Source organism: Sus scrofa, chromosome 1 (genome assembly GCF_000003025.6).
Source record: "Sus scrofa isolate TJ Tabasco breed Duroc chromosome 1, Sscrofa11.1, whole genome shotgun sequence".
Lineage (NCBI taxonomy): Eukaryota > Metazoa > Chordata > Mammalia > Artiodactyla > Suidae > Sus > Sus scrofa.
The window spans coordinates 599862-626995 of NC_010443.5; the positions used below are offsets into that span (position 1 = coordinate 599862).

At 50.7% G+C, this 27134-nt stretch overlaps 1 protein-coding gene across 2 annotated transcripts in view; it reads left to right on the forward strand.

The window, feature by feature from the left end:
- WDR27 (WD repeat domain 27) overlaps positions 1-27134 on the forward strand; it is a 141616-nt gene that overhangs the window by 21371 nt on the left and 93111 nt on the right. The window contains exons 6-17 of one of the 2 annotated variants that reach the window (XM_021085668.1): positions 625-747; positions 1926-1977; positions 3125-3195; positions 4386-4494; positions 8415-8496; positions 9377-9468; positions 10314-10381; positions 10612-10733; positions 11397-11479; positions 17284-17362; positions 19073-19150; positions 26456-26553. In XM_021085668.1, coding sequence (XP_020941327.1) covers positions 625-747; positions 1926-1977; positions 3125-3195; positions 4386-4494; positions 8415-8496; positions 9377-9468; positions 10314-10381; positions 10612-10733; positions 11397-11479; positions 17284-17362; positions 19073-19150; positions 26456-26553 — 1057 coding nt within the window. Of the gene's footprint in view, positions 1-624; positions 748-1925; positions 1978-3124; positions 3196-4385; positions 4495-8414; positions 8497-9376; positions 9469-10313; positions 10382-10611; positions 10734-11396; positions 11480-17283; positions 17363-19072; positions 19151-26455; positions 27114-27134 lie in introns of both variants that reach the window. The other variant, XR_002342137.1, reaches the window with a different exon arrangement.

Below are 27134 nucleotides of genomic sequence, written 5' to 3' on the forward strand. Positions count from 1 at the left end.
CTTTTGCTTTCATCGTCTGCTGACAGCGGCCCCGGCTCGTGTCCTGCGCGGCGTCTGCGGTGACTTTGGGTTCCGTTGGCAGAGGAGGTCTCCTCGTGTTGGATGGTGTCTGCTGATGCGCTCAGCCTCTCTGTGCCTGTGTGCTTGTCCCTGGGGGGGGCGGTCCCGGGGGGCAGCGCTCCTGGCCGATTGGCTGCCTGCACCCCCACAGGGATGTCTGCCGGGGGCGGGGTGCCCTCGCCACCCCAGCTCTCCTCCCTGCGCTGCTGTCCCCGCGGCGCATCTGCCCAAGGAGGGGCTCGGGGGGGAGGGCGGTGGAGGTGGCGTGGCCCCTGCGGGCTGTCCTGGCGGTCCTGGCAGCCGCGGTGCCGACTTGATGGTGGCAGGTGGGGGGGCCCTGCAAGCCCTGCTTCGGGGCGATGGCGAGTTTGGCCCTGGCTAGTCTGTCTTCTGCAGTCGCTGTGTCTCCCTCAGCTCAGCCACCTGAGGCTCCTCCTCTAGGTTTCGCATTGGGCTTGTGTAAAGCAGAATTTATTGGAGCAGAAAGGATTCCCCGTGGGATGCCAGCTACTTCTTAGCAAGGGCAGCTGCCGGAACCCTCAGTAACTGGCCTCCCTCCCCCAGTTCTCCCAGAGCCGGCGTGCACTAGTCGAGCTGGGCCGTCACCGGGGCCCGGTGACTGCAGCTGAGTTTTGTCCCTGGCAGACGCATATCATCATCTCGGCGTCCGCGGACAGAAGCTTTAAGGTACGGGGCGGGCCAGCCGAGCCACCTCGTGTATGGATGCTTTGTGCTGTCCTTCTGGCTTTGGTCATTGCCGCACGTGTGACTGTTTCGGCTGAACTCGTGGACAGCGACTGTCTGCCCTTGAGCCTGTGGCTTTGGCGGGGTCACGGGCGGCCGTGGGAAGCCTGGTGTGCTGCTCTCAGCACCTGCCTGTGACCCAGCGCGCCAGTGGGCTTGGGTCGGCTGTGGGCCCGCCTCCCCGACTCCAGGCCTTGGGGGGGCTGGCACCTGCATGCACCTCCGTGGGGTTTCCCAGCGGCCCAGCAGAAGAGCCATTTTCAGTAGCAGAACTGAATCGGGCTTAATAAGAAAAGAACCCAGAACGCATCCAAGTCCGTTCCTTGTGATTATTATCTGACAAAGAGAGGACACTGTCCCGTGTGATTGAAGAAAAATTGAGGGAAATTAACGGGCGTCTATGGTGGGGGATGGAGAGATTGTAAAAATACTTCCATTGTCACCTTGAAATTTCTGCCTGGTAAAACTGACTTGAGCAATGGGCGCTTCCTCTGCTCTGGAGCCGGCTGTGGGGCCAGAACCCCAGCCCCGTCCGTCGCTTAGCAGTGGCTGCTGACCGATGGACCCTCTGCCTCTCTTTCTCATCTGTAAGGTGGGAATGATGGCCTCCGGCTCCTCAAGGGGCAGTGAGAATTGGAGTTGATGTTTGGAAAACGGGAGAGTGTACCTGCCGCTGGGTAACTGGGGAGTCAGTGGGTAACTGGTGGGTCCCTGGTGTGTCGCCGGGTGACTGGTGGGTCCCTGGTGTGTCGCTGGGTGACTGGTGGGTCCCTGGTGTGTCGCTGGGTGACTGGTGGGCGGCAGAGCAACTGGCCCTGTCTGGTCGGGGTAGAAATTCTCAGTCTCTGCGCCTGTCTGGCAGTGCTGATGAAGGGCGGGAGACAGCATCTTGCCTGTCCTGGGTCTTCCAAACCCATAGGCTGTTATTTCTGGAAATGTTTATTTCCTATGTGCTTCTATATCTTTTAGTGTGTTTCTGTAGTTTTAGTATTTGCTCACTGTTTTCTCCTTTAGATACCATTCACATCAGTTAATTTGTAATTTGGTAGAAGTATTAGTTCAAGCTGTAGCAATAATGGCAACATTTTCACTTTTTCTAAGAAGCATGTGTCTGTCTAAAGGTTTGGGACCGCCGAAAGGGATCGCTCATACACAGCTCATCAGTGTTGACAGGTAACTTGGCTCTTAGGTGTTTCCCGTTCGTAGGCTGTGTGTAACCCCATGTCCTTGTGCGTATATAAACCTGTGAGCCGAGCTGTGGCATTCGAGGGGGCTTCCTTAGAAAATTAACTTGTTGTCGGTGATATCTTAACAACTGGAATACATTTGTCACTCACAAGCATAGAGCATATTTCTTGGAATTACGCTGGAGTTATTTTCTGAAATTAACTATGTGGAATTTACCTGAGTGATAAGAAAGCAATTGTAAACTTGATTTTGATGTCATGTATAAAGTTTATTTAGGAACGGCTGTGTTTTTAAATATTCGTTTATCTTAATTCTTCTTTTAAATTCTTTTTTTTTTCTTTTTAGGGTCACACCAGCAGCATATGGAAGTTCCTAGGCTAGGGGCTGAATTGGAGCTGCAGCTGCTGGCCTTTGCCACAGCCACAGCAAATACCAGATCTGAGCCGTGTCTGTGGCCTACACAGCAGCTCGAGGCAACGCTGGATCCTTAACCCACTGGGAAAGGCCGGGGTGAAACCCCCATCCTCATGAATGCTAGTCGGATCCTTAACCTACTGAGCCACAGCGGAAACTCCCTCCTTTTAAATTCTTGACAGTTTAGATTCAGAATAAGTTTTTTGTTGTTGTTTTGTTTTTAGAGCTGCCCCCTCGGCACATGGAAGCTCCCAGACTGGGGGTCAGATCGGAGTTGCAGCTGCCAACCCACACCACAGCCACAGCAACGTGGGAGCTGAGCCGCATCCGAGACCTACACCTCAGCTCACAGCAACCCTGGGTCCTTAACCCACTGAGCGAGGCCAGGGATTGAACCCTCGTCCTCCTGGATACTGGTCAGGTTCGTTACCCTGCACCACGACGGGAACTCCTAGATTCAGAATAAATTTTAAATGAAGTGACCTCCTAGGCGGCAGTAAAGAAAGACCCTGGTTTCATCGTGTGTTCACCCTGAGCCTCTGCTCGCATCTTTGCTCTGGGGCCTGTTTACGGCTTCCTGGGCACTGGTGCTCTTCCCACTTGGGGCCTCGGAGCCTGTTCTACCTCCAGGTACCGGCTGCTTTTGGAGTAGCTCCACCGTGACGGAGCGGAATGCTCGACGGAAGCCGATCGTTCTCAGTGTAAACTGTGTCCGCAGCCTCCTCTCTCCTGAGTCTCGTCCTGGACCCGGGCAGCCAGCAGCTGGTGGCCGGCAGTGCGGACGGCCAGGTGAGGGCCACCCTGCGAGCGTGTGCAGGAGGGCTCGGTTCCACGACGGCTTCGGGGTCTCTGCTGGGGCCCGTCCCCGCGCCCAGGGCTCTGGAGAAGCTCCAGGAGCAAACTGGGCCTGTGGCCGGCTGGGGGTGGCAGCTCGATACGTTTGGAGAAATGCGAAGATAGTTGATCTTTCTAGACTAGGTTTTAGGTGGGCAAGTCAGGGTTACTTCTCGAAGCTGGGGTGCGTGTCTCCTTTGTGCTGGAGTCTGGGAAGGCTGCCGTGTTAGGAGATAGCCCCCCATCTTCCTCCCACGAGTCCCTCATTTCCACTTCGGAGGCCTCTGTCCCCAGCAGTGGGGACCCCCAGGGAGCCATTCACCACGACACCAGGGGTCCTGCCATTTACCCCGTTCTCACCCATCTGCCCGGGATGGGTGGGGCTCAGGCCCCAGACGGGCTGCCCCTGGGAGGCCGATGGCAGGTCGTCCCCCCACGGCCCATGTGACTGGGCTGCGACGGTGTTCCCACGACCCCTTCCCCAGGTCAGACGGGCAGCTGGATGAAGGGCCCCACGGGGGTCTGGGGTCCCCAGCACAGTGGAGTGGGGCCGTGACCGTCCCGGGAGGATGGGTTCACCCACCTGGAAGCTTTGGCATTTTTAGGGCAGCCCGCTGCTCAGGCGTGAGGCTGAGACCCCTGGCCACGGGGGCTGAGCTCCCTCTGCAGCCCCACCCTCCCCAGAGAGGGTGGCCCATCCTGGCGTGACCTGAGGGTTCCAGAAGTCCCCTCGTTGACATGACCAATGACACCCTGCCACCCTCTGCAGGAAACTTCAGGGGTTTTAGCCACTGCCGGGCGGGTCTACGACCAAGTGCCTGTCTCTTGTTATAAGTTACGGGGTCAGGGGGATGTTTTTGAAGCTGAGATAAGTTTTCCTTTTTGACAAGAGTTGAGCTTGGCACCCGGGGATGCGTCAGCTGTGTTCTCAGTGTTGCTGGGAGGGGCTGGGGGCTGGGTCTGCCCCCGGAGTCAGGGGTGCCCCGGAGGGGTCTCGTCTCGGTTTGGGGAGCGAGCAAGGGGAGATGGGGTCAGAGGCCAAAGAAGAGCACGGGGCGGGGGGGTGCGTCTGAGGCCGCATGGGCCGCCCCCCAGCTCTGTGGCTTCCTGCTCTCACCTCACCTCTCGGCTTCTTGCTGTCCCAGCTTTGGGTGTTCAGTTTGGCTGAAGGTCACCATTATCGCCCTGTGACTCGAGTTGACCTAAGGAAACAGAGGGACACTTTCTCCACCAGGAAGCTGAGCAGCTGCCCAGGTGATGGCCCCAGACCCTCCCTTAGCCTGTGTGGGGGGGGAGGGGGAGGGGGAGAAGCCAGGGTCCTGGGACTGAAGCTGACCAGGACTCGATCCCAGCCAGAACCCAGATTGGGACTTGAACCCATGTGCCAGGACTCGAATCCAGCCAAAACCAAATTTGGGACTTAAACCAACAGTTTTTAAGTTAAAATCACTCACCCAGTGTCTGGACTTGCTGAGGTCCAGGTTCTCTGGGTCTCAGTGCAGAAGGAATTCAGCAGGAGACAAAGCGCCAGGCAAGCAGTAGATTCATTCAGATAAGATGCTTGTGAGAGATGCCAGCGGGCAGGCATGGAGGCTCTGCCCCGAGGGTCAGGCGGGCTGCAGTTTATCCCCCAAGGAACGTGGGGAGGGGACGAGACGGCCTCGTCCTCGTCCTCGTCTTGGAGTCCACGGCAGGCCGACATCACCAGCTCCTCCTTCGCATCTGGTGAGAGCGTCATGGACCCTGTGAGGTCAGACCAGGGCTGTCAGGGTGCTTGTTCCCATCCGCGGAAGGGCGGTAGCAGATGCTCAGATATGTAGACTCGTCTCGGGTTTCCGTCTAGTGAAGCTGTCCCCCTCGGAATGTCATCGTCCCCCAAACTCCGGTCCTTGGTCCTAAGGACCGTTGTCCTGCTGGACTCGAGCGCAGGCTGCACTGCATCTTTCACGTGGTGACCTGAGGCAGAGCTCGTGCTTTTATTTGTAGCTTTATAGTTAAGCAAGGCTGCTTCCTTCTAAGATGATCTGACGGCTTTCTTGAGCTGTCATTAACGTCCAGGGGCTCCCAAATTCCCCTAGGTGTCCTCCTCTCTCTGTGGTCCCCGCTGGGACTTCTACAGCCACCGTGTGACTGTCCCACTCCGTCTCTATCAGGGTCTGGGGGCATGAGGGGCGAAGCTCACATCGCTGAGCAGAGGGCCCCGTGTCCAGCCTCTTTGCTGTCTGGCAGGGGCCCCGGGGGCCATGGCTTTTCTTGCCCAGCCCACTCATCCCACCTGGCGGCGCTGCCCCTTCTCCCTGCTCGGAGCCATGTCCGTCCTCCGTCAGCAGGTCCCCAGTATCTGCGCCGTCCCGAAGGAGCTGACGAAGCTGGAAAACTGCTGATTTTGCAGTTAAATCTTGCTCATGACTTTTTCGAGGGCAAATGCAGTCCTTTCATTTTCAGGCTACCGCAGGTACGCCACTGCTCTGCCTCGCTTCAGGTTTAGCATCACTGGTGTTCTCTCCGTTAGTTTGTAGTCTTCTTTTAAATAAGTGGTTTTAAGCTTTTTCTTTTTAAAGTAGATCAGAAGTTGCCATTATCCAATAGATCTTTTAAAAAAAATTAAAAAATTTTTAGTAGAGTAGATTTGCAATGTTCTATCAATTTCTGCTGTTCAGCAAAGTGACCGCATTATACAAATGTTTACATTCTTTTGCTCACATCATCTTCCATCATGTTCCATCGCAAGTGACTGGGTAGAGTTCCCTGTGCTGCACAGCAGGACCTCATCGCCTGTGCACTGCAAAGGCAGTCGTTTGCATCTACTGACCCCAGACTCCCAGCCCATCCCACTCCCTGCCTCTCCTTCCTGGCGAACCCGAGTCTGCGGTCCATGTTCATGACCCGTTTCTGTTCCGTAGAGAGATCACTTGTGCCATATTTTAGACTCCACATGTAAGTGATATCACATGGTACCTTTTTTTCTCTTTCTGACTTACTTCACTTGGCATGAGAGTCTCTAGTTCCATCCATGTTGCTGTAAATGGCATTATTTTGTTCTTTTTTATGGCTGAGTAGTATTCCATTATGTATAGGTACTGCATCTTCTTAATCCACTCATCTGTCTGGACATTTAGGTTGTTTCCATGTCTTGGCGATTGTGAATAGTGCTGCAGTGAATATAGGGGTGCATGTGTCTTTTTCAACAAAAGTTTTGTCTGGATATATGCCCAGGAGGGGGACTGCTGGGTCCCATGGTCGTCTATATTGAGTTTTCTGAGGAGCCTCCATCCTGTTCTCAACAGTGCTTGTACCAATTTACATTCCCACCGGCGGTGCAGGAGGGTTCCTTTTTCTCCACACCCTCTCCAGCATTTGTCGTTTGTCGATGGTGGCCATTCTGACTGGTGAGAGGTGGTATGTCAGGGTAGTTTTGATGTGCATTTCTCTCATAATCAGGGATGTTGAGCGTTTTTCCATGTGCCTGTGGGCCCTCTGCACATCTTCTTTGGAGAAATGTCTGTTCAGGTCTTCTGCCCATTTTTCGGTTGGGTTGTTTGTTTCTTTGTTGTCGAGTTGTCTGAGTTGTTTGTGTATTTTGGAGACTGAACCTTTGTCGGCTGACTCATTTGCAAAGGTTTTCTCCCGCTCTGTGGGCTGTCTTTTCATTCTTTTGATGGTTCCTTTACTGTGCAGAGGATTTTGCGTTTCCTTAGGTCCCATTGGTTTACTTGTGTCTCTACTGTCGTTATTCTAGGAGGCGGATCCGACAGGATGTCGCTGTGATTTATGTCCAAGGACATTCGGCCTGTTTCCCCCAGGAGTTTTGTAGTATCTGGGCTTCCATTTAGGCCTTGAGCCATTTCGAGTTTATTTTTGCGGATGGTGTTAGACAGCGTTCTCATTTCATTCTCTTACATGCCGTTGTCCAGTTTTCCAAGCACCACTTATTGAGACTCTCTTTCCTCCACTGTATGCTCTTGCTCCTTTGTCATAGTTTAGTTGACCGCAGGTACTTGTCATGGGTTAGTTGACCATGGTTGGCCAGAGGTGCTTGGGTTTCTTTCTGGGCTTTCTCTCTTGCTCCATTGATCTGGATGTCTGGCTTTGTGCCGGTACCGCGCTGCTGACCGTAGCTGTGTCATGGACTTGGGGTCAGGGAGCCTCATTCCTCCAGGTCCCTTTTTTCCTTTCAGTGTAGCTTTGGCTACTCGAGGTCTTTTGTGTTTCCATACAAATTTTATTTTATTTTATTATTATTTTAACTTAATTTATTTTATTTTATTTTTTGTCTTTTTAGGGCCACACCCCTGACATATGGAAGTTCCCAGGCTAGTGGTTGAATCAGAGCTGTAGCTGCCGGCCGACACCACAGGCACAGCAACTCGAGATCTGAACCATGTCTGCGACCTATCCCACAGCTCCCGGCAACGCTGGATCCTTAACCCACTGAGTGAGGCCAGGGATAGAACCCGTGTCCTCATGGATGCCAGTCAGATTTGTTTCCGCTGAGCCATGATGGGAACTCCTCAATACAAATTTTAAAATATTTTGTTCTGGTGGTAAATCTATTTTTTCCTAATGTTTCTATCTTGGCTTTCATTATTTCATGTGTAAATACCTATTTATTACCGAGTAAGCCTTACCCCCACTATTTTTATTTTATTTTATTTCTTGCCTTTTTATATTTTTAGGGCTGCATCCATGGCATTTGGAGGTTCCCAGGCTAGGGGTCGAATCGGAGCTGGAGTTGCTGACCTAAGCTACAGTGACAGCAACAAGGGACCCGAGCTGTGTCTGTGACCTACACACCACAGCTCAGGGCAACGCCGGATCCTCAACCCCCTGAGCAAGGCCAGGGATCGAACCTGAAACCTCATGGTTCCTAGTCGGGTTCATCAACCACTGAGCCACGACGGGAGCTCCACCCCCACTTTAAATCCCAGTTAAACTCTGAGTAGACCGTGTGGCTCTCTCCTTGCCACTCCGTCTCTCCCTACAGGGCCCCCGATCCAGGGTCTCGCTTTTACTTCTCATACTGAGCTTTATAATGCAGGAGCCTGGCTGTGCCAGGGCTTGCATCCGGGTTAGCACAGCAACGGAGCATTGCCCGCGGCAGGGTCGGCGCCTAGCCCTCGCCTTGACGAATTGTTTGAATGTCAGATCTCAGATTATCGTAACTCTTTTCCTAGAAGACAGCCAGCTTCCTCCCACTAAGGAAGAGGTCGAAGAGACACTTCCTGTGCTGAGCCTGGCCCCCTGTGAGTGTGAACTGTAAGTACCACCTGCTCCACCAAGGCCGTGTGTGCGGAAAGCTGCCTAGAATGATGAAAACAAAGCCAGAGTGTTTTTGTCTGTTGAGTAGCAATAACTGTAAGTGCTCTTAGGATTGCATATTTTAAAGGTTAAGGTTGGTAGTCTTGGCCGGTTATTTTTGAGTCAGTTTAATAATAGAAAGGAGATGATTACAAATGTTCTCGACCCAAGTCTAACGACATCTTGGCTTCTGTATCAGGGCAAAGGGTCAACGAGATCATAACTCATTCTAAACCTTGCCCCACATGTGCCCTGTATCATACATTTAAACTTGACCCCGAAGTAATTTGATCTATCTGTGTTTGATAGAAATATTTTAAATGATCAGCAAGGCTAGGAAGCCACCGTGTAATTCTGATGAAATGACTGTGGTTTGAGTCCATTCTCCTCTGCTCTGCACAGAGCATGGAGAGCTCTGGAGAGGACTGAGGACCAGCCTCTGGTCCTGCGGGGCTGGGAGACTCAAGGAGGCTGCTGGTGTGGCTGCAGCCCCGCTGTGTTTGCAGGCCGGTCAGCCGTGTCTCTGCACAGGCGTCCTGCCTGGTCTGCACGGGGGGGGGGGGGGGGACAGGGTGGGAGCAGTACTTGGCTTGTGCCTGAGCTGCCCAGAGGGTCTGAGGCCTTGTGTCCCCACTGTTCCTCAGGGAGCAGTGACCCCACTTCTGCTCAGGACTTAACGTGGCCTCCCAGCAATTGGCGTCAGGTTTCTCAGGTCCTGTGTCACCTGCTCCTCCCGTGTGGAGAAGCAGTGTAGCCCTTGGTGCTGGGGAGCTGAAGCTGAGGGAGAGGAGCTCTGCCGAGTTTTCTTCTTTCCTTTTAATCTTAGTCTTTCTTCCAGGAACGCCAGCTGCTTGTGGATTGGAAGCTCGGCTGGTTTATTCATATTTAACTTGGCAAACTTTGAATTGGAGGCTGTTTTACATTTCAAGGGTAAGACCGACATTCAAGTAACTTTAGTAGTTTCGTCTGCCATTTGGGGTAACAGTTTTAGTGCAGGAAGCCTGGCATTTGAGTTTGAGGACGAGACGCTCTGGTCCCTAGGGTCACAGGCTCTCACCTGGGTCACAGCCTGGCCTCGCATGGATGCAGCCTCCCCTCCCATCCTGGCCCCTGTCCTCTCTCTCCGTGTGCATCACCCCCCTCAGTGCTCTGGGGGCTCGGCCAAGGCCACATCGAGGACTCTGTCCGAGTTCCCACCGCAGCCTTGGCGGTGCCTGGGCGCCCTCACGCCCGTCAGGTTGAACTCGTGGTCCCCTCGCCCCTCCTGCTGTCTTCAGGTCTGTCACTCTGTACGCTGAGCTGAGCTGCGGGGACAGTGACTGGCACCTGCCCGCCTGCTCTGCGCTCTCCAGGGGCCCCGGCTGCTTTGGGATGGAGCCCAGGTGGTGCCTTACCTCCTGTGGGAGCCACACCTCCCTTGTCACCTGTGTGCCTGTGACTTTACTTGCCTCTCCAAACCCCTGCTGGCCTCAGCACCGATGCCTGCCTCCCCTTCCTGCTGTCTGTCCTTTCAGGCCCAGCCCAGTGTCCCCTGGCCCTGGCTCTGCCTTGTCCCCCGCCGCTGTCCTGCCTGGCATTTCACAGCCATGTCGCGTATTTGCATTTGGAGGCTCCCCCCCTCCCCAGCCCCTGAGCTGCCCAGAGGCAGGGCCAGTCCGCTCGTCCTCAGGTCCCCGCCCCCAGCTTGGGCATGCGCAGCGGGCACCCGGGAGACGGCCCTTGGTTCCCACCCGCACCCCCACACCTTCTTGTCTGTTCTCTTGGCTGGAATTCAGAGTTCGGGAGCCTCAGCATTCAAGTTGCCGGATCGTGTGCGATGATGAGCAGACCCTGCGGTCGTAAGGTGGGTGGTGACCCTGCAGCGCGCCCCTCTCCACAGTCTGCCCTGGCCTCCCCGCGTTGTCACGGTGACAGACTTGCTGGGAGGTCTGTGTGGGAGGTCGGCGAATCACAGGGTGCTGCAGCCACCTCCCGGCAAGCCGGGCGGCCCGAGCAGACCCGAGCAGGTCTGGCCTCGGGAAGCCGTGTCCCCAGCGCGGCGGGTCACCGAGTCTGCTGCCCTGTCCTGTGCAGGCCTTCTGCCTGCTCTCGGCCTTGTTTGGGAAGAAGATCGCCCTGCTGGAGGTGGACCTGGCCGCCCTGCTGAGGTCGCAGCCGCACCCCGGCGTGGGGGCCCGTCTGTCTGTGCTGCCCAGGTACGGCCTTCCAGGAAGGATGTGTGCATGTGTGCGCAGCAGGTGGGAGGATTTAGTCGCCTTTTCACCTTAGGCCTAGAAGGAAAGTTTCGTAAACTCCCGACTGAACCCCGTTGGGAGAATTTACTGCTCACATTGCTGCTTCTCTCTTGCTTAAAACACAGCGACGGGTAGTTTATTTCCATGTGGAACATTATTTCAGGATAGGATATAGATTTTACGACAGCCCTTTTCTTAAGGATAGAAATTCAGGGAGTTCCCATTGTGGCTCAGTGGGTTAAGGACCCAGTGTTGTCTCTGTGAGGATGTGGGTTTGATCCCTGACCTTGCTCAGTGGGTCAAGGATCCGGCTTTGCCACAAGCTGCGGCGTAGGTCACAGATGCGGCTCAGATCCAGGTGTTGCTGCGGCTGTGGCAGAGGCCTCAGTTGTAGCTCCGATTCGACCCCTGGCCCTGAAACTTCTATATGCCGCAGGCACAACTGTAACAAGAAAAATATGCCTGTAACTTCATTTCTTAGAAGGGTAAGCGTTCCCTCCCTGCCCGTTGCACATCCGCGGTGCAGGAATTCATCATTCGTGACTCTTTAAGAGGCATGTTTCCCTGAAGCAGCGCCGTCATGTAAGTTTGTTCTCATGGTTCAGTTCTGTGGTTTTATTTTAGCTCCGGTGTCTCATCGACCTCTCCCCTGTATTTTGGACCCGTTGAAGAAACAAGTGCTAAGCTGGCTCCTCAGAAACAATCTGGTTAGTATAACATTCTCTGAAATACAGAACGCGGGCCCGTCCCTTCTCCGAGGGATGTGTGTTCAGCTTTGCTCTGTCGCTTGGCGAATTCACGTTTGTCGAGGTGAAACGCCGGCGCCTCCTCCTCGGCTCCTTCCTCTCTCTGGCTCTCGCAGGTTTTCACACGGTTTGTGGTGGGGGGATGTGCCAGACCTTCTCCTGAGCTGGGTATAATTGCAGCAATTCAGAACCGTCAAAACGCCGGGTGGTTTCTCTGGTGGCCGGCACGGCGCTGGCACTGGCGGACACTCAGGGATTAGAGATTGTGAGAAGAGCTTGTTCTTGCTGCTCTTCGCAGCAGCGTTTTAATTTTAAAGCCAAATCCAAACGCGATGCTGTTTTTCTTCTGCACCCTTGAGCGTGCATGGCCCAAGCACGTGGACGCTTCCTTACCCGCCCTGTGCGTCCTGTCACCCCAGCCTGCTTCTCGGGTGTCTTGTATCAGCCAGGCCGTAGTACATGGTTCCTCTTTCAAAATGTTTTCTCATTGTTTTATTCTAAACAGCATCCAAAAAGCCTACATGTTGCTTTTTATAAGGAAATTATTTTTACGATTAACTTCTATTTTAAGAGAGTAGATTTCATTATAGTCCACCTATTTTTACTGTAAGAGTCATTGGTAATGACTTTTATTCCCTTCAGTAGCCAACCCAAAGCTGTAGTCAGTCTTATCACACCTCTCACTGGCCTGTAGGTAAACGGTGGTCGTGGCGGATCAGCGCCCCTCTCGTTCCCTCCCTGGCCTCCGGGCCTCCGTCTCTCTGCCCCCGGTGCAGCCTGGCCATCACGTCTGGTCCCGTGGCTCTGGGCACAGACCGTCCCCGCCTCTTCTCTTGGACTTTTTCTCAGGCAGGCCCGCCCTCACGGCCGCTTTGGTGTGGGTGACACCAGCAGCCCTGAGTCCTTGCCTTCAGGACAGGCTTCCCTCCTGAGCGACACTCGGGGCCTGGAGGGTCAGCCTTTCGGTCCCTCACTGGAGCTGCGACTCAGGCTAGACGAAAGTCTTTGTTTGTTTGTTTGCTTTTTAGGGCCGCAGCCACGGCACATGGAGGTTCCCAGGCTAGGGGTCCACTTGGAGCTGCAGTTGCCGGCCTCCGCCAGAGCCACAGCAACGCCCGATCCTTAACCCACTGAGCGAGGCCAGGGATCGAACCCCCGACCTCGTGGTTCCTAGTCGGATTTGTTTCTGCTGAACCATGAGGGGAACTCCTCAGTACAAATTTTAAAATATTTTGTTCTGGTGGTAAATCTATTTTTTCCTAATGTTTCTGTCTCCTAATGAAATCTCGACCTCCCCGCCTGCCCACCCTTCTTCTCCTCTGAGCCGCGCCCGTCTCTTTCCTGGCTTGGGTGCCGAACGGCATTTGGTCCAACGTGGGCACAGGGACCAGCCTTGGCCCTGCTCGGCCCTTCGCTTCTCATCGCCTGCGTTTGTCTGATCCCCAGTTCCTCCTAAGCCATTTGTCGTTCCTGTCCGTCTCCCACATTTCCCTGCTGTGCTTTCTCGGCCGCCGTCCCCAGAAGGCCCTCTTCATCTCCCATCATGAGGTGTCTTGCCTCGGCATGCCACGTCCCGTCGAATGTCGTGTCATGTCACGCTGGCTGTCCCGGCACGCCTGTACCGCTTACCACGTCACGCCACACACCACATCACGTGAGGTCCCGCACATCCTGGGGCTCATCCCCTGACGTCACACAGCACATCACATAGAACGTTGCCCTGTGTCACTTCACACCGCAGATCCCACGCCACGCCGTTCCACACCCACCAAACACCACAGCAGCGTGTGTCGCATCACACATGGAACCGCACTTCCCGGCGAAATCTCACATCACGCTGTGCGCACATCCGCTTACTCAGCACATTGTCGCGGGCTGTCTCACGTGCAGGGCACCGTTCCCGGGGTAAGGATGCCCTTGGGCAGGATGGACCAAAGCCCTGCTGTCTCCGGAGCCCGCGGTCCAGGGGGGAGGCGAGCCTGGGTCCCGTGTTCACACAGCCGTGAGGTTGCGGGATGAGGCCCGTGAGGCACGATCTCTCCCACGCTTGGCGGAGGCCCTGGCGGAGGTGTGATGGGTTCAGGGATGCAGTGCTGGGCAAGATGGACTGAGCACAGGTCCTGGGGCACGTGCCTGGGCCCATGTGGGAGGGGACTGTGAGAGCAGAGGTGCCCGGGATGGGGGGCGGCTCAGAGGAGACCCCGGTGCCCTGAGCCCCCACTTCAGTTCACCCTCCTTTGTCATCATGGCTGTGCGCCTTTTACGAAAATTAAAAAATATTGTTCATGTATAATTTTGTTTTTTTCTGCGGGAGGGTCCGTCTGAATACCCACTGCAGCATATGGCATAAGAAACGGGAGTGAGCTCCACCCTTCAAACAGCAGCTCCCGCAGAGAGTTTAGATTCCTGAAGGGTCATTATGGCAAATGACCTCGGTATGTAATGTGATCTTGTGCTTTATTCATAGGGTTAGGGAGTCTGTTTTTCATGTTCTTTAAAAAACAGTTTCTGTTCATTTATTTCTTATTTCTTTTTTCATTTTTAAAAAATTTTTATCTTTAGAGCCACACCTGCAGCATATGGAAGTTCCCAGGCTGGGGTTGAGTTGGAGCTGCAGCTGCTGGCCTGCCCCGCAGCCACAGCAACACCAAATCCAAGCCGCGCTGTGACCTACACCACAGCTCACAGTAACCCTGGATGCCTAACCCACTGAGCGAGGCCAGGGATTGAACCTGCATCTTCGTGGATACTAGTCATTCTTAACCTGCAGAGCCACGACAGGAACTCACACTTTTTTTGTTTCTTAATCGAAGTATTTACAATTTTGTGTGAATTTCGGGTGCGCAGCCGAGTGTGTCCGTCTTGCGCGTGTGAGTTTGTCCATATTCTTCCCTTGGGCTCTCCTCCATTATGGTTTATGGGAGGTGGGGAATATCACGTCCTGTGTGTGCGGTAAATCCTTGCTGTGCATCTGGTTATATGTGGTAGCGTGCATCTCTTTACATGCCTCTTGTCTGTATTTTTTTGTTGTGGTAGCAGAGAAATAACATCAAATTTACCGTTTTAACCGTATTTAAGTTCATTGGCATTAAGTAACTTCATCTTGTTGGGCAACATGAAAGTCTTTTTGAATCATTTTCTTAATTAATACCCCAAATAGACTTGTATTAGAATTCTTTGGAATAACTTGTGACTAACAAATATTAATTAAAATAGCTAATGGGTGGAATGATACCAGGTGGCTCAGAGAATATTCCGAAATTCCAAATATGTTTTCACTTGAAGAAAATTACTTGCAGGAACTCTTTGGATTGCGATGCCGTCTGTCTCTTGCCTTTAGGAGTGTGCTCAGCTGCCATCAGCCACGCCAGGGACTGCATTTCCAAAGTGCACATTTCTATGCGGCAAAATCTATGGTGAAACACGTGATTTTATTTCCCTTTTCCCCCACTGAATTCACTTGTTTCTATGGCTTGTTTTTACACGTTTTATTTAGAGCACCCCTTAAAATGCAGTCAACTTTTTTTACCAGTGTGCATCCTTCCAGATGCGCGTACCTGATCTGTGTGCCGAGCCGAGACGTCACGGCTAAGTGACACTCAAGCTTTAGAACAAACCCTTCAGTAAGAACAATTGTCTAAACTGTAAGGTTTATCACAGAGATTGTACTTGCTTTGTATCCAGAGGCTGGTGACATTTTAAAGCATTGACTTTCTATGACAGTTTTATGTGCTATTTAGAAAATATTCATATGGAAAATTGAAGGCGATGATGGATTCATAGTCATGCTATAATCTCATCCCTCTACTTACAAAGCAGCCTATAAATAATGAAAAATTATAGTTGATGAGGTGTAGTTATATTTTAATGCTTAAAGCATTTGTTAAAATAATATGCAGTTATGTATTTATGAACTTTATTCTAGTGCTTTCAAGATTTCAGGACTTTCTCATAGTCAAGTTCACTACCGTGTCTCTAACTTTATTATCTTATCCTGAAATTATTTTCCTCTTGGCCTTATTTTTCTTGGAAGAGGTCTGTCCTTCTCACCTGATGCCGAGCTGGAGCTGGAGAGGTTTTCTGGGCCCTCTGGGCGCAGCTGTATTTCCTGTTCCCCTGGGGCCTCTGGGTCTCAGCTCCCTGGGTGCCTCTGTGCCCAGTGGGTTCGATGGGTTTTTGGCGAGAATGTGGCTCAAGTTATCAGGTTTGAAACAGTTCCAGAAAAAGAACTGAATTTCTTTGTTTAAAAAAATAAGAGATCTATTTTTAGAATTGCTCAATATTATGTAATTACCCTTTTTTTCTGAAGCTATTTTATAATTTTGGACAGAATATTCATGTTGAACACCAAGTATTAAATGTATGTAAAAATAATTCTGGCATAATTATTTTGTGTGAAACCTTTTTTTTTTTTTTTTGGTCTTTTTGCCATTTTCTTAGGCCACTCCTGCGGCATATGGAGGTTCCCAGGCTAGGGCTCGAATCGGAGCTGTAGCCACCAGCCTACGCCAGAGCCACAGCAACGCAGGATCCAAGCCGCGTCTGCGACCTACACCACAGCTCACGGCAACGCCAGAACCTTGACCCACTGAGCAAGGCCAGGGATCGAACCTGAAACCTCATGGCTCCTAGTTGGATTCGTTAGCCACTGCGCCATAACGGGAACTCCAAAATCATTTTTGAGATTTGTCAATATTTGTGGTAAGTTCATGAGATCTAATCAGAGTTCTAATCAATCAAAAGTGCTGTGGGAAACTTACAGCATCTTAAAAATAGGATGGGGGAGTTCCCTTGTGGACCAGTGGGTTAAGGATCCAGCATCACTGCAGCAGCTTGGGTCACTCCCGTGGTGCGGGTTGTATCCCTGGCCCTGGGAACTTCCATATGCTGTGGGTGTGGCCAAAAAAAATAGGATAAGTGGTTTCATTGCTATTAAAATCATGGATGTAATTATGTTTTAGTGGCTTGTCTTTCTTACTATTCTATCGTGATAAAAACATAAGAGAGAAATTTGACCTAGTTTAAGATATTTTTCAAAATTATTATTTCTTTTTAGGGCTGTGCCTGTGGCATATGGAAGTTCCCCGGTTAGGGATCAAATTGGAGCTGTAGCTGCTGGCCTGTGCCGCAGCCACGGCAAGCTACATCTGAGCCACATCTGTGACCTACACTGCAGCTTATGGCAATGATGGATCCCTGATCCACTGAGTGAGGTCAGGAATCAAACCCATGTCCTCACAGACACTGTGGCAGGTTCTTAACCTGCTGAGCCACAGTGGGAACTCCCAGATAATTTTGAAGATAATTGCTCTTTCTGTTTGTAGAGGCCCCTACAGTGAATTGTTCCTTGCTGGCTGGATTTTAGGGTCCTGTGGACAGAATTCCAGAGACTGAGGTCCACGTGGGCCTGTTCCATCACGCGTGGGCAGCCTCTTCCGATCGCGCCCTCTGGGGGCTGATGGTTCAGCACTTGAGTACTTGAAATACACTCTGCAGTCAGTATCATTGAGGGAGTGAGAAAGATGCCTTTTCTGTGTGTGTGTGTGTGTGTGTGTGTGTGTGTGTGTGGTGTGTGTGTGTGTGTGCGCGCGCACGCAGGCTTTTAAGGGCCTTGATTTAACCTTTTCGGTCTTGTTGGCTTGGCACCAGGTAGGAAACCTCTTAAATCCGTAGATCGTGTGGCCTTGGCTGTTTTGGGGAGTGCGTTCCTGTCCCCCAGGGAGCAGTGTTAACGGTTTGCTTCCTCTTTGAATACGTTTACCCAGCTGCTCGGGCCGTCGTAAAGGACCAGCCCCTGGTTTTCCACAGTAAAGTCACGTCGTCTGGATACACAGCTGCCCCGCGGTGAGTTGTCCGCCCCGGAGGAGGACACGTGGGGCCTCCCGGTGCAGGTGGGGACAGGGACAGACGCGGGGACCCCAGCACATCGCAGTTGCGGAAGTGGCATCAGCTGCAGCAGCAAGCATTTATTGAGTGCCTGCTGTGTACCAGCCTCGGATCGGCCTCTGGTCCTTGACCCTGACAGTGACGGTGCCAGTCTAGTGAGGTGAGGGAGTGGGAGCTGGAGGGGTACACAGCGCCGGAGGCCCGGCTGCACTGCCCTCCTGGGGGCAGAGCCGTGCTGGACACCGAGCATTACAATGTGGTGTATTTGAAAGAAGCAACGTCTTTGAAAGGAGTGAGCCGCTCTGCCTGAGCTGGGTCAGGGGAGGTCGGAGGTGGGGGAGGGGGAACAGCAGGACACTGGAGAAGTTTCGGGTGCCCCAGAGCCTCCGAGTTCCCTGGTTCTTTAGGAACCCCGCGTTTCTCAGAGGCAGAGTTGGCTTTTCTGTTTAAAATGCAGACACACCGCCACCCTTCTGCCAAATCTTGATCCTTCATCTGTTTTTAGCACAGCGACCAAAACAGCCTTCTTAGCCCGGAGCCCCAGGGGCCGCCCACTCCGAAACAGTCGGGGTCTCTGGGAGGCTCGCCAGGGTCCTGCCCCCACCGTCTCCACAGACCTCATCCTTGCACGCCCCCTGGCCCGGGCCTCCTGCCCCGGGGCTCTGCACGGCGCCTCCCTCCCTGCGTGTGGGAGAGGCTGCTGCTGGGGTCCAGGCCGCCGAGCCTGGCCGCTCTTTATACGATGTTACATCCCCTGCCCTCCTTGGTATCCCGTTCTGTAAACGTCTGGGCCTGGGGCAGCACCTGCCACCCCAGACCCATCGTAAGCACCCCTGCTCCCCGCCCGCACACACAGGGGGAGATGGATGGATCAGCGGGTCGGCGGATTCTGGGCTCACGCGCAGTAAATCACGCCCTAGTCCAAGCCCTGCAACGGGGCAGTGGTGGGCTGCCGGTTGTCTCCTGTGGCCTCCAGGGGCCGCTGTGAGTGTGGGGCCGGGGGCGGGAGGAGGCCAGGCCACCCACAGCGCTGAGCACCAGCGGGCAGAGGTCCCAGGTGGTATTACCCGGTTTTCAGTGGGGTCTCGGGATGAGGACATGCAGCATGCAAGTCCCTGAACCGCGTGAGGACAGGTGGGGAGGCGGTGAAGCCGACCTCGACCTTGACCGCCGACCTTGACTGCGCCTCCTCCCTGCCTGGGGTGCTTCCAGCCGGCCATTCAGGTCTCTGGGTGGGACGTGCTGCTCCTCCTCTTGGTGGGTCCCCGCCCCGTCCACCAGCCCCCGGGGAACTTGCAGGTCTGGCCCAGGCTTCCCCCTCCACCGCCTTGCTCCGGGGGCTCTGGATGGAATCTGAGCATGTTGCCCTGCGAGCCTGACTGCGGAGGGATTGTCTTCGTTTTCTCTAGGGAGCCGCTCTTTGTAGGTACACAGGACAGTCCGTCCGGAATTTCAGCACCCAAACACGGCTTATGCTCCCAGTCGCGGAACAGCCAGTGTAGGAGTAGAACTGGAGGATTGCTGGCTCAAATTAGTCAAATATTCAGTTTATTACTAACATGGGACATGGGGAGCACTTATGTGTTTATGTTTTCACTGCGCAGCAGAGGTCTGTCAAGCTCAGAACGTCTGATCTTTAGGAGTGACGTAGAGCCCTTCTTTCCACAGTGTGGCTATGTTTTCACCAAAGACCAATGTCCAGAATGATGGTAAAAGACCTTCAAAATGCAAGAACAATTCCCGATGGTATGTAACCTAATTTGTGCAGTGCAAGTAAATGTGAACTAATTTGGAGAATCTCTTTAAATACCTTAATTGAATTTTTTCGCACAGGTATAAGACCCTGTGACTGTATATGCGTGTGTGTGCACATATATGAATGTGGGCATGTTATTTATGTATGCACATGTACTTTTAGTCAAGTTTGATTCATGTCACTCATTTTTCAGACATGTTGCTATTTTTATCACCTTAACTGTTTAGGAATATTAATTTCTGTTTAAAATTTGGTTTTAGGAAATCTGTAGCTAGGAGTTCCCATCATAGCGCAGCGGAAATGAATCCAACTAGGAACCATGAGGTTGCGGGTTCCACCCCTGGCCTCACTCAGTGGGTTAAGGATCCGGGGTTACCGTGAGCTGTGGTGTAGGTCGCAGACAAGGCTCAGAACTGGCCTGGCTGTGGCTGTGGCGTAGGCCTGTGGCAACAGCTCCAGTTAGACTCCTAGCCTGGACACCTGCATATTCCACAGGTGCGGCCCTAAAAAGACCAAAAAAAAAGACACACACACACACAAAGAGCAAGTCTGTAGCTACTGATTATTCTTGAAAGCTTCTTAGTTGCGGTGCTCGGGGATCTGTGACGGCTGGTGGATTCAGAAGTGCCTCCCTTCACCCGCGGCCCTCGGCCTTGGGCGGGCCTTCTGGCCCTGGCTGTGCCCCTGTCCCTTTGTGCCTGGGGCCTGGGGCTGTGGACGAGTCTGGCAGGTTCCCAGGCCCCACTTCTCGAGAGGAAGGTGTCTGGGGGACCTCCAGGGCCCTTCCCATTCCACTCTTTCAGGTCACATCATCTAAACAGAGGTCACGGGCCACAGCCTTTAAACTGTCCTTCGCCCCAGGGCACATCGCGTCTGCACCTGGACAGTGCTGGGCTCACACAGCGCCGCCTACGCCCGCAGGTGCACGTTTAGCGCTGTTGTCCTTACATGTCTCCCTGCGGCTCTGGCTGCCCTCACGCCCTGTGCGACACTCAGCTCTCGGGTCCAGAGCCAGATGCAGCCCACGCTGCTCTGAGCTCTCATTTTCTGCGGATTGTCTCTCGGGAGCCCAGCTCGCCAGACCCAGTGGCTTTCTAGAGACTGAGCTGGGGTCGGAAGCAAAGGAAAGCCTTGTTCTCAGGGATGGCCGGCTCGGCTGAGGGGGACCGGCTGTCCTAGGGACCGCGCGCGGGGGGCAGGGGCTGTGGGGAGGAGCCGCCAGCTCTGCTCTGGGCCTTGGGCTGCATCCTGAGTGGAGGTGTGGTGCCCACGGCCGCAGCGCTGGCGCCAGTCCCTCGGTCGTGACAGGTGCCAGGCCTCTGCGCGTGGCCCCTGTGGCCTCGGAACCGGACTGAGCCCAAAAGAAGAGGTGAGACTTTGCACCTGGCTTCCATCCTTTTCTCCCGGGACCCCAGGGGGCTTTGGCAGTGACGAGTGGACCCCGTCTGTGTCCTGGGTTTGTCGTTGGGCCATGGGCTGCTCTGCAGGGAGGCGCGGTGTGAACAGATGTGTGCGGGTTGTCACTGAGTCGCCTCCCGTTTCCGGGGCAGGGTACTCTCGGGTGGTAGGTACTCTCGGATGGCAGCGAGGCTCCCTTTTAGTTCTCTGCCTTCCGGTCTAGTTGGTGTTCGGGGCTGCGCCGGCCTCGCCGCGGCAGCAGTGACCCCATTGACCCGCCGTCGCAGTCTTCTTGCCGCCTCCCTTGCGCCGCCTGCCGCTCGCCGCCCTTCTCGGGTTTCTCTGACCCTCTGCTGCCTCTGCTCCGCGGCCGGTAGTCGATGTCCAGCTCGCGCCAACTCGCGGCGTGAGTTCTGGGCCGCGAGGAGGGCCGTGGCCTCGCCCCCCCCCCGGGGGGGGGCTGTGACCCCTACGCTGCAGCTGAGGGGAGGAGGTTCCCGAACCAGGGCTGCCCTTTCGGGGGGCCCTGCTGGCGGGTCCTGCGCCACCCTCCCCTTCACTTGCTTTAGAACCGGGGAATGCGATGGTTTTCATGGCAAATGTGGGCCGTTTGTAGATGATTTAACTAATCAGTGCTATGATAAGCCTCCCAAAGCGTATGAAACTGGAAAATAAAATGTTTTCTTTCCTGTGAACCCTCCCCCCGCCCAAATCGTCACAGTATTCACGTTGGTTCGTATTAAATGGGAGAAATTCTTGATATTTTGTACCTAAACATGTATGCACTTTTGGCACGAGGGAGTGTAAGTACATTCAAGAGTTATTTCATGATTTTTTGAAACTGAGATATAGTTGGTTTACAAGACTCTATTAGTTTCAGGATTATAACAAAGTGATTGACCATTTTTTATAGAGTATACTCCACTTAAAGTTACCACAAAATGAAGGCGATGTTTCCCCGTGCCTACAACATAGTCTTATTTGTAGTTTTTATACCTATTTCGTACCTCGTAGTTTGTGTCTCTGAATCCACCCCCCGCCCCCGCGTCTCCCCGCTGGGTTTGTTTTCCACGTCTGTGAGTCTCGTTCTGCTTTGTTATGTACATTCTTTTGTGCCGTGGTCTAGATTCATATGCACGAGATCCTACAGTATTTGTCTTTCTCTGACTTATTTCACTAAGCACAATACCCTCTAGGTCCCTCCCGGCGGCAAATGGCAGCATTTCATTCTTCCGCATGGCTGGTATTCCGTTTGTGCGCTTGTGTTTGTGTGTTACAGCCACACGTTACTGTATTATCATAGCCTCTTTGTTGACGGACACGTGGGTTGCTTCCACATCTCGCTTCCATGTGAACAGTGCTTCTGTGAGCACTGGGTGCAGGTGTCTTTCCAAAGCACTGGTTTTGTTTCCTTCAGATGTGTGTCAGGGAGTGAAACTCCTGGGTCGTGGAGTCGTTCTGCTTTTAGCTGGTTGAGGAGCCCTGTCCTCTTGTTCACAGTGGCTGCATTTCCACCAGCAGTGTGGGCTTCCATTTTCTCCCCCCCAACATTCGTTTGTCATGTTTCTTTTTTTTCCTTAATGGCCCCACCCAAGCATAAGGAGGGTCCCAAGCCAGGGATTAAGTCCGAGCTGCAGCTGTGGTCTGTGCTACAGCTGCAGCAATGCTGGATCCTTTGGATCTTTGAACCCACTCTGCTGCGCCTCTGGGGGATCCTTAACCCACTGCACCACAGTGGGAACTCCTGTTTGTGCTCTCTTTGATGATAGCTGTTCTGACAGGTGTGAGGCGGTATCTCGTTGCAGTTCTGATTTGCGTTTCCCTGACAGTTCGTGATGTCGAGAATGTTTTCACGGGCCTGTTAGCCATCTGTATGTCTTCTTTGGAAAAATACCTGTTCAATTCTCTGCCATTTTAAAAATTGGATGGTTGCTTTTTTGATATTAAATCGTATGAGCTATTTACATGTTTCGGATATTCCCTGGATATTACCCATGTTTTGGGTATTACCCTCTTATTTGCCATATCATTTGCAGGTATTTTCTCCCATTCCATAGGTGGTCTTTTCATTTTGTCGGTGATTTCCTTTGCTGTGCAAATGCTTTTAAGTTTAACTAGATCCCATTAAATTTTTTTTGCTTTTATTTCTTTGGCCTTAGGAGAGAGATCTCAAAAAATATTGTCACATTTTATGTCAGTGCTCTGCCTATGTTTTCTTCTAGGAGTTTTGGGGGTTTTGGCTTGCATTTTAGGTGTTTAATCCATTTAGAGTATATTTTCCTGGATGGTGTGAGGAAGTGTTCTAATCTCATTCTTTTCCATGCAGCTGTCCAGTTTTCCCAGCACCGCTTATTGAAGATACTGTCTTTTCCTTGTTATATATTCCTGCCTCCTTTGTGGTAAATTAATTGGCCATAAATGTGTGGGTTTATTTCGGAGCTCTCTGTTGGGCTATGTCTGTTTTGGTGCTAGTACCATACTGTTTTGATTACTGTAGTTTGGTGGTATAGTCTAAAGTCGGAGTGGATACCTCCAGCTTTGTTCTTTTTTCTCAAGATAGCTTTGGCAGTTCTGGGTCTTTTGTGGTTCCATACACATTTTAGGATTATTTTTTCTAGTTCTGTGAGAAATTTCATTGGTATTTTGATGGGGAGCACTTTAAATTTGTAGATTACTTGGAGTAGTATGGTCAGTGTGACAATATTAATTCTTCCAACCCAAGAGCATGGGATATCTTTCCATTTCTTTGTGTCATTTTCAAATTCCTTCATTGTTGTCTTATAGTTTTCAGATTATAGGTCTTTCACCTCCTTGGTTAAGTTTATTCCTAGATATTTTATTCTTTTTGATATGATTGTAAATGGGTTACAGTATCTATCTATACATTTAATATATCTTCCTGGTGGTTCATTCTTGGTATATGGATTAGCAACAAAATTTTGTATTAGTTTTGTATCTTGCAACTTTACTGAATGCATTTATTAGTAGTTCCAGTGATGTTTTTGGTGGAGATATTAGCGTTGTCTATATATAGTATCATATCATCTGTAAAAAGTGACAGTTTTATTTCTTCCCTTTCAATTTGTGATGGCTTTTATTTCTTTTTCTTATCTGATTGTTGTGGCTAGGACTTCCAATACATGTTAAGTAGATCTTGCAAAAGTATGCCTTTTTGTTTTGTTCCTGGATTTTAGAGGAAAATCTTTCAGCTTGTCAACTTTGAGTATGATATTATCTGTGGGTTTATAAATGGCCTTTATTATGCTGAGATATGTTCCCTTTATACCAACTTTGATGAGAATTTATCATGAATGGATGTTGAATTTTGTCAAATGCTTTTTCTGCATCTATTGAGATGATAATGTGATTTTCACCCTTCCTTTTGTTAATGTGGTGTATCACGTCGTTTGATTTGTGAATACTGAACCATCCTTGTATCCCTGAAATAAATTCCATTTGGTCATGGTGTATGATCCTTTTTATAAGGTGTTGAATTCAATTTGCTAATTAATATTTTTTTGAGGATTTTTGCATTTATATTCATCAGTGATATTGGACTGTATGTATATATTTTGTAGTATATTTGTCTGGTTGAGTATCAGGATAATGGTGGCATTTTAGATGAATTTGGGAATGTTTCTTCCTCTTCAAGTTTTTTCAGTAGTTTGAGGAGGATAGGTATTAGCTCTTCTTTGTATGTTGAGTATAATTCCTCCATGAAGCTCTTCAGTCCTGGACTTTGTTTGCTGGGAGTTTTATTTTACTTTATTATTATTTTTTAATAAATTCAGTTTCACTCCTGGTGGTTCATCTATTCAGATTATTTCTTCCTGTTTCAGTTTTTGAAGGTTGTATGTTTCCAGAAATTCATCCATTTCTTATAGGGTGTCCAGTTGTTGGCATGTAACTGTTCATAGTATTCTCTAATGATTTTTTTATATCTCTGTGGTGTTGATTGTTATTTTTCTGCTTTCATTTCTTTTTGTTTTTCTTTTTTTTTTACTTACTTATTTTTATTTATTTATTTATTTTTTTGTCTTTTTGCTATTTTTTTGGGCCGCTCCCGTGGCATATGGAGGTTCCCAGGCTAGGGGTCAAATCGGAGCTGTAGCCACCGGCCTACGCCAGAGCCACAGCAACGCAGGATCCGAGCTGCGTCTGCAACCTACACCACAGCTCACGGCAACGCCGGATCGTTAACCTACTGAGCAAGGGCAGGGACTGAACCCGCAACCTCATGGTTCCTAGTCGGATTCGGTAACCACTGTGCCACGACGGGAACTCCTGCTTTCATTTCTTATTTTGTTTATTTGGGTCCTCTCTTTTCTTCTTGATATGCCTGGCTAAAGGTTTGCCAGTTTTGTTTTATCTTTTCAAAAAAAAAATCGCCTGTTTCATTAATCTTTTCTATTTTTTTCTATTTTATTTATTTCCTATCTTCTATTTTCCCAGTTTTTGCTGACTTTGGGCTTTGTTTATTCCTCTGTCTCTAATGTCTTCAGATGGAAGTTTAAATTTTTTATTTGAGATTTTTCTTGTCTCTTGAGGATGGCCTGTGTTGCTCTAAACTTCCCTCTTACACCTTATTTTGCTGCATCCCATAGACTTTTAAAAGTTGTGTTTCCATTTGGATTTGTCTTGAGGTGTTTTCTGATTTCCTTTTTGATTTTTTCATTGATCCATTTGTTTTTTAGTAGCCTGTTGTTTAATCTCCATGTTTGTGCCTTTCTCATTTTCCTTCTCATAATCGATTTCTAGTTTATAGTGTTGCGGTTAGAAAAAAATGCTTGATATAGTTTTTATCCTCTTAAATTTGTCAAGACTTGTTTTGTGGCCTAGCATGTGATCTACACTGAAGACTATTCACATGCATTTGTAAAGAATGTGTATTCTGCTGTTTTTGGATGGAATGTCCTATAGATATCTATTAAGTCCACTGGTCTGCTGTGTCATTTATGACCAGTGTTACTGTATTGATTTTCTGTCTGGATGATCTGTCCATTGATGTCAGTGGGGTGTTAAAGTCCCCTACTATTATTGTACCATTACCAATTTCTCCCTTTATGTCTGTTAATATTTGCTTTATATATTTAGGTGCTCTTGTATTTGGTTCATATATGTTAATGAGTATAATATCCTTTTGTATTGATCCCTTTATCATTATGTAATGCCTTTTTACTTTTTTAATAGCCTTTGTTTTATTTTATTTTATTTATTTACTTATTTTTTAGGGCTGCACCCATGGCATATGGAAGTTCCCATGCTAGGTGTTGAATTGGAGCTGCAGCTGCTGACCTGTGCCACAGCCACAGCAATGCCAGATCTGAGCTGCATCTGCCACCTACACCACAGCTCATGACAAGGCCAGATCCTTAACCTACTGAGCAAGGCCAGGGATCAAACCTGCAACCTCATGGATACTGGTGGGGTTCATTACTGCTGAGCCACAATGGGAACTCCCTTGATAGCCTTTGTTTTAAAGTCTGTTTTGTCTAATAAGAGTATTGCTACCCTTGCTTTCTTATCATTTCTATTTGCATGAATTATCTTTTTCCTTTTTCTTATTTTCAGTCTGTGTATGTCTTTAGCTCTGAAGTAAGTCTCTTTTAGGCAGCATGTAGATATTATTTCATGTTTTGAATGTAAGATTTACTATATATATGTGTGTCTATATATATATATATATATATATATATATATTCAAGTTTTGTGGAATAAAATTATATGTGTAAATATAACATCTACCTTATTTCTAGTTTATTAAACATCTACCTTATTTCTAGTTTATTATTTTATCTCTAGTCTCACTCTGAACATCTACCTTATTTCTAGTTTATTATTTTATTTCTAGTCTCACTCTGAACTATCTCAGTTGTTTTCTCTGATCTTCCCTAAAGCAAGGATTATCCTTTGGAGAGTCCTCTGCCAAGCAAGCTCAGCAGGCAGCTTGCTGTGTCCCACGACCAGGCCGCTGTGCACTGTGTTCAGTATTCAGGTATGCTAGTGAAGCTGGGGCCGTGCCTACTGCCTTTGTAAGGGCATCTGGTCTGCCCACTGTTCTGTTGTAAGTAGATTTTTAAAAATCTCGGGTACTTGAAGTTGTGTAACATTGTTTGGGTCAAGATTAAAATCAAAACTCCTTTCCCCTGGAGTGTCACCAGGATTAGCCCACAGCGTCCATGTGTGCCCTGCGAGCGCCTGCAGCACATGAGCCCTGGGCTTGGTTGGAAGCTCCTCCAGGTCTGTGTCCCCTGTGTGTGGCCGTCTCCTCTAGCAGCTCCGGTAGAGGCTTACTCACAGACCAGGAGGAGCTGCAAAGTCCCACCAGCTGGCTGCCACAGACCCAGTCGTCTGGTTGCCCAGTGGGTTGAGCCCTTCCTCCCACAGGTGGATCATGCCCCGGGGCTGGGTGCCCCTGGCCTGGGGCAGGCGCTCGGCCCAAGCGGCTCCTTTGCCTCCTCGTTGGGACTGTAGTGGTTTTCTTGGAAGAGTCTGAAGAAGTTAGGAGGCAGTTTCCATCCAGGTAGCTCCACTCTCTGAGCTCTTCTTTTTGGGGTAAGCATCTCTTTCCTAGTT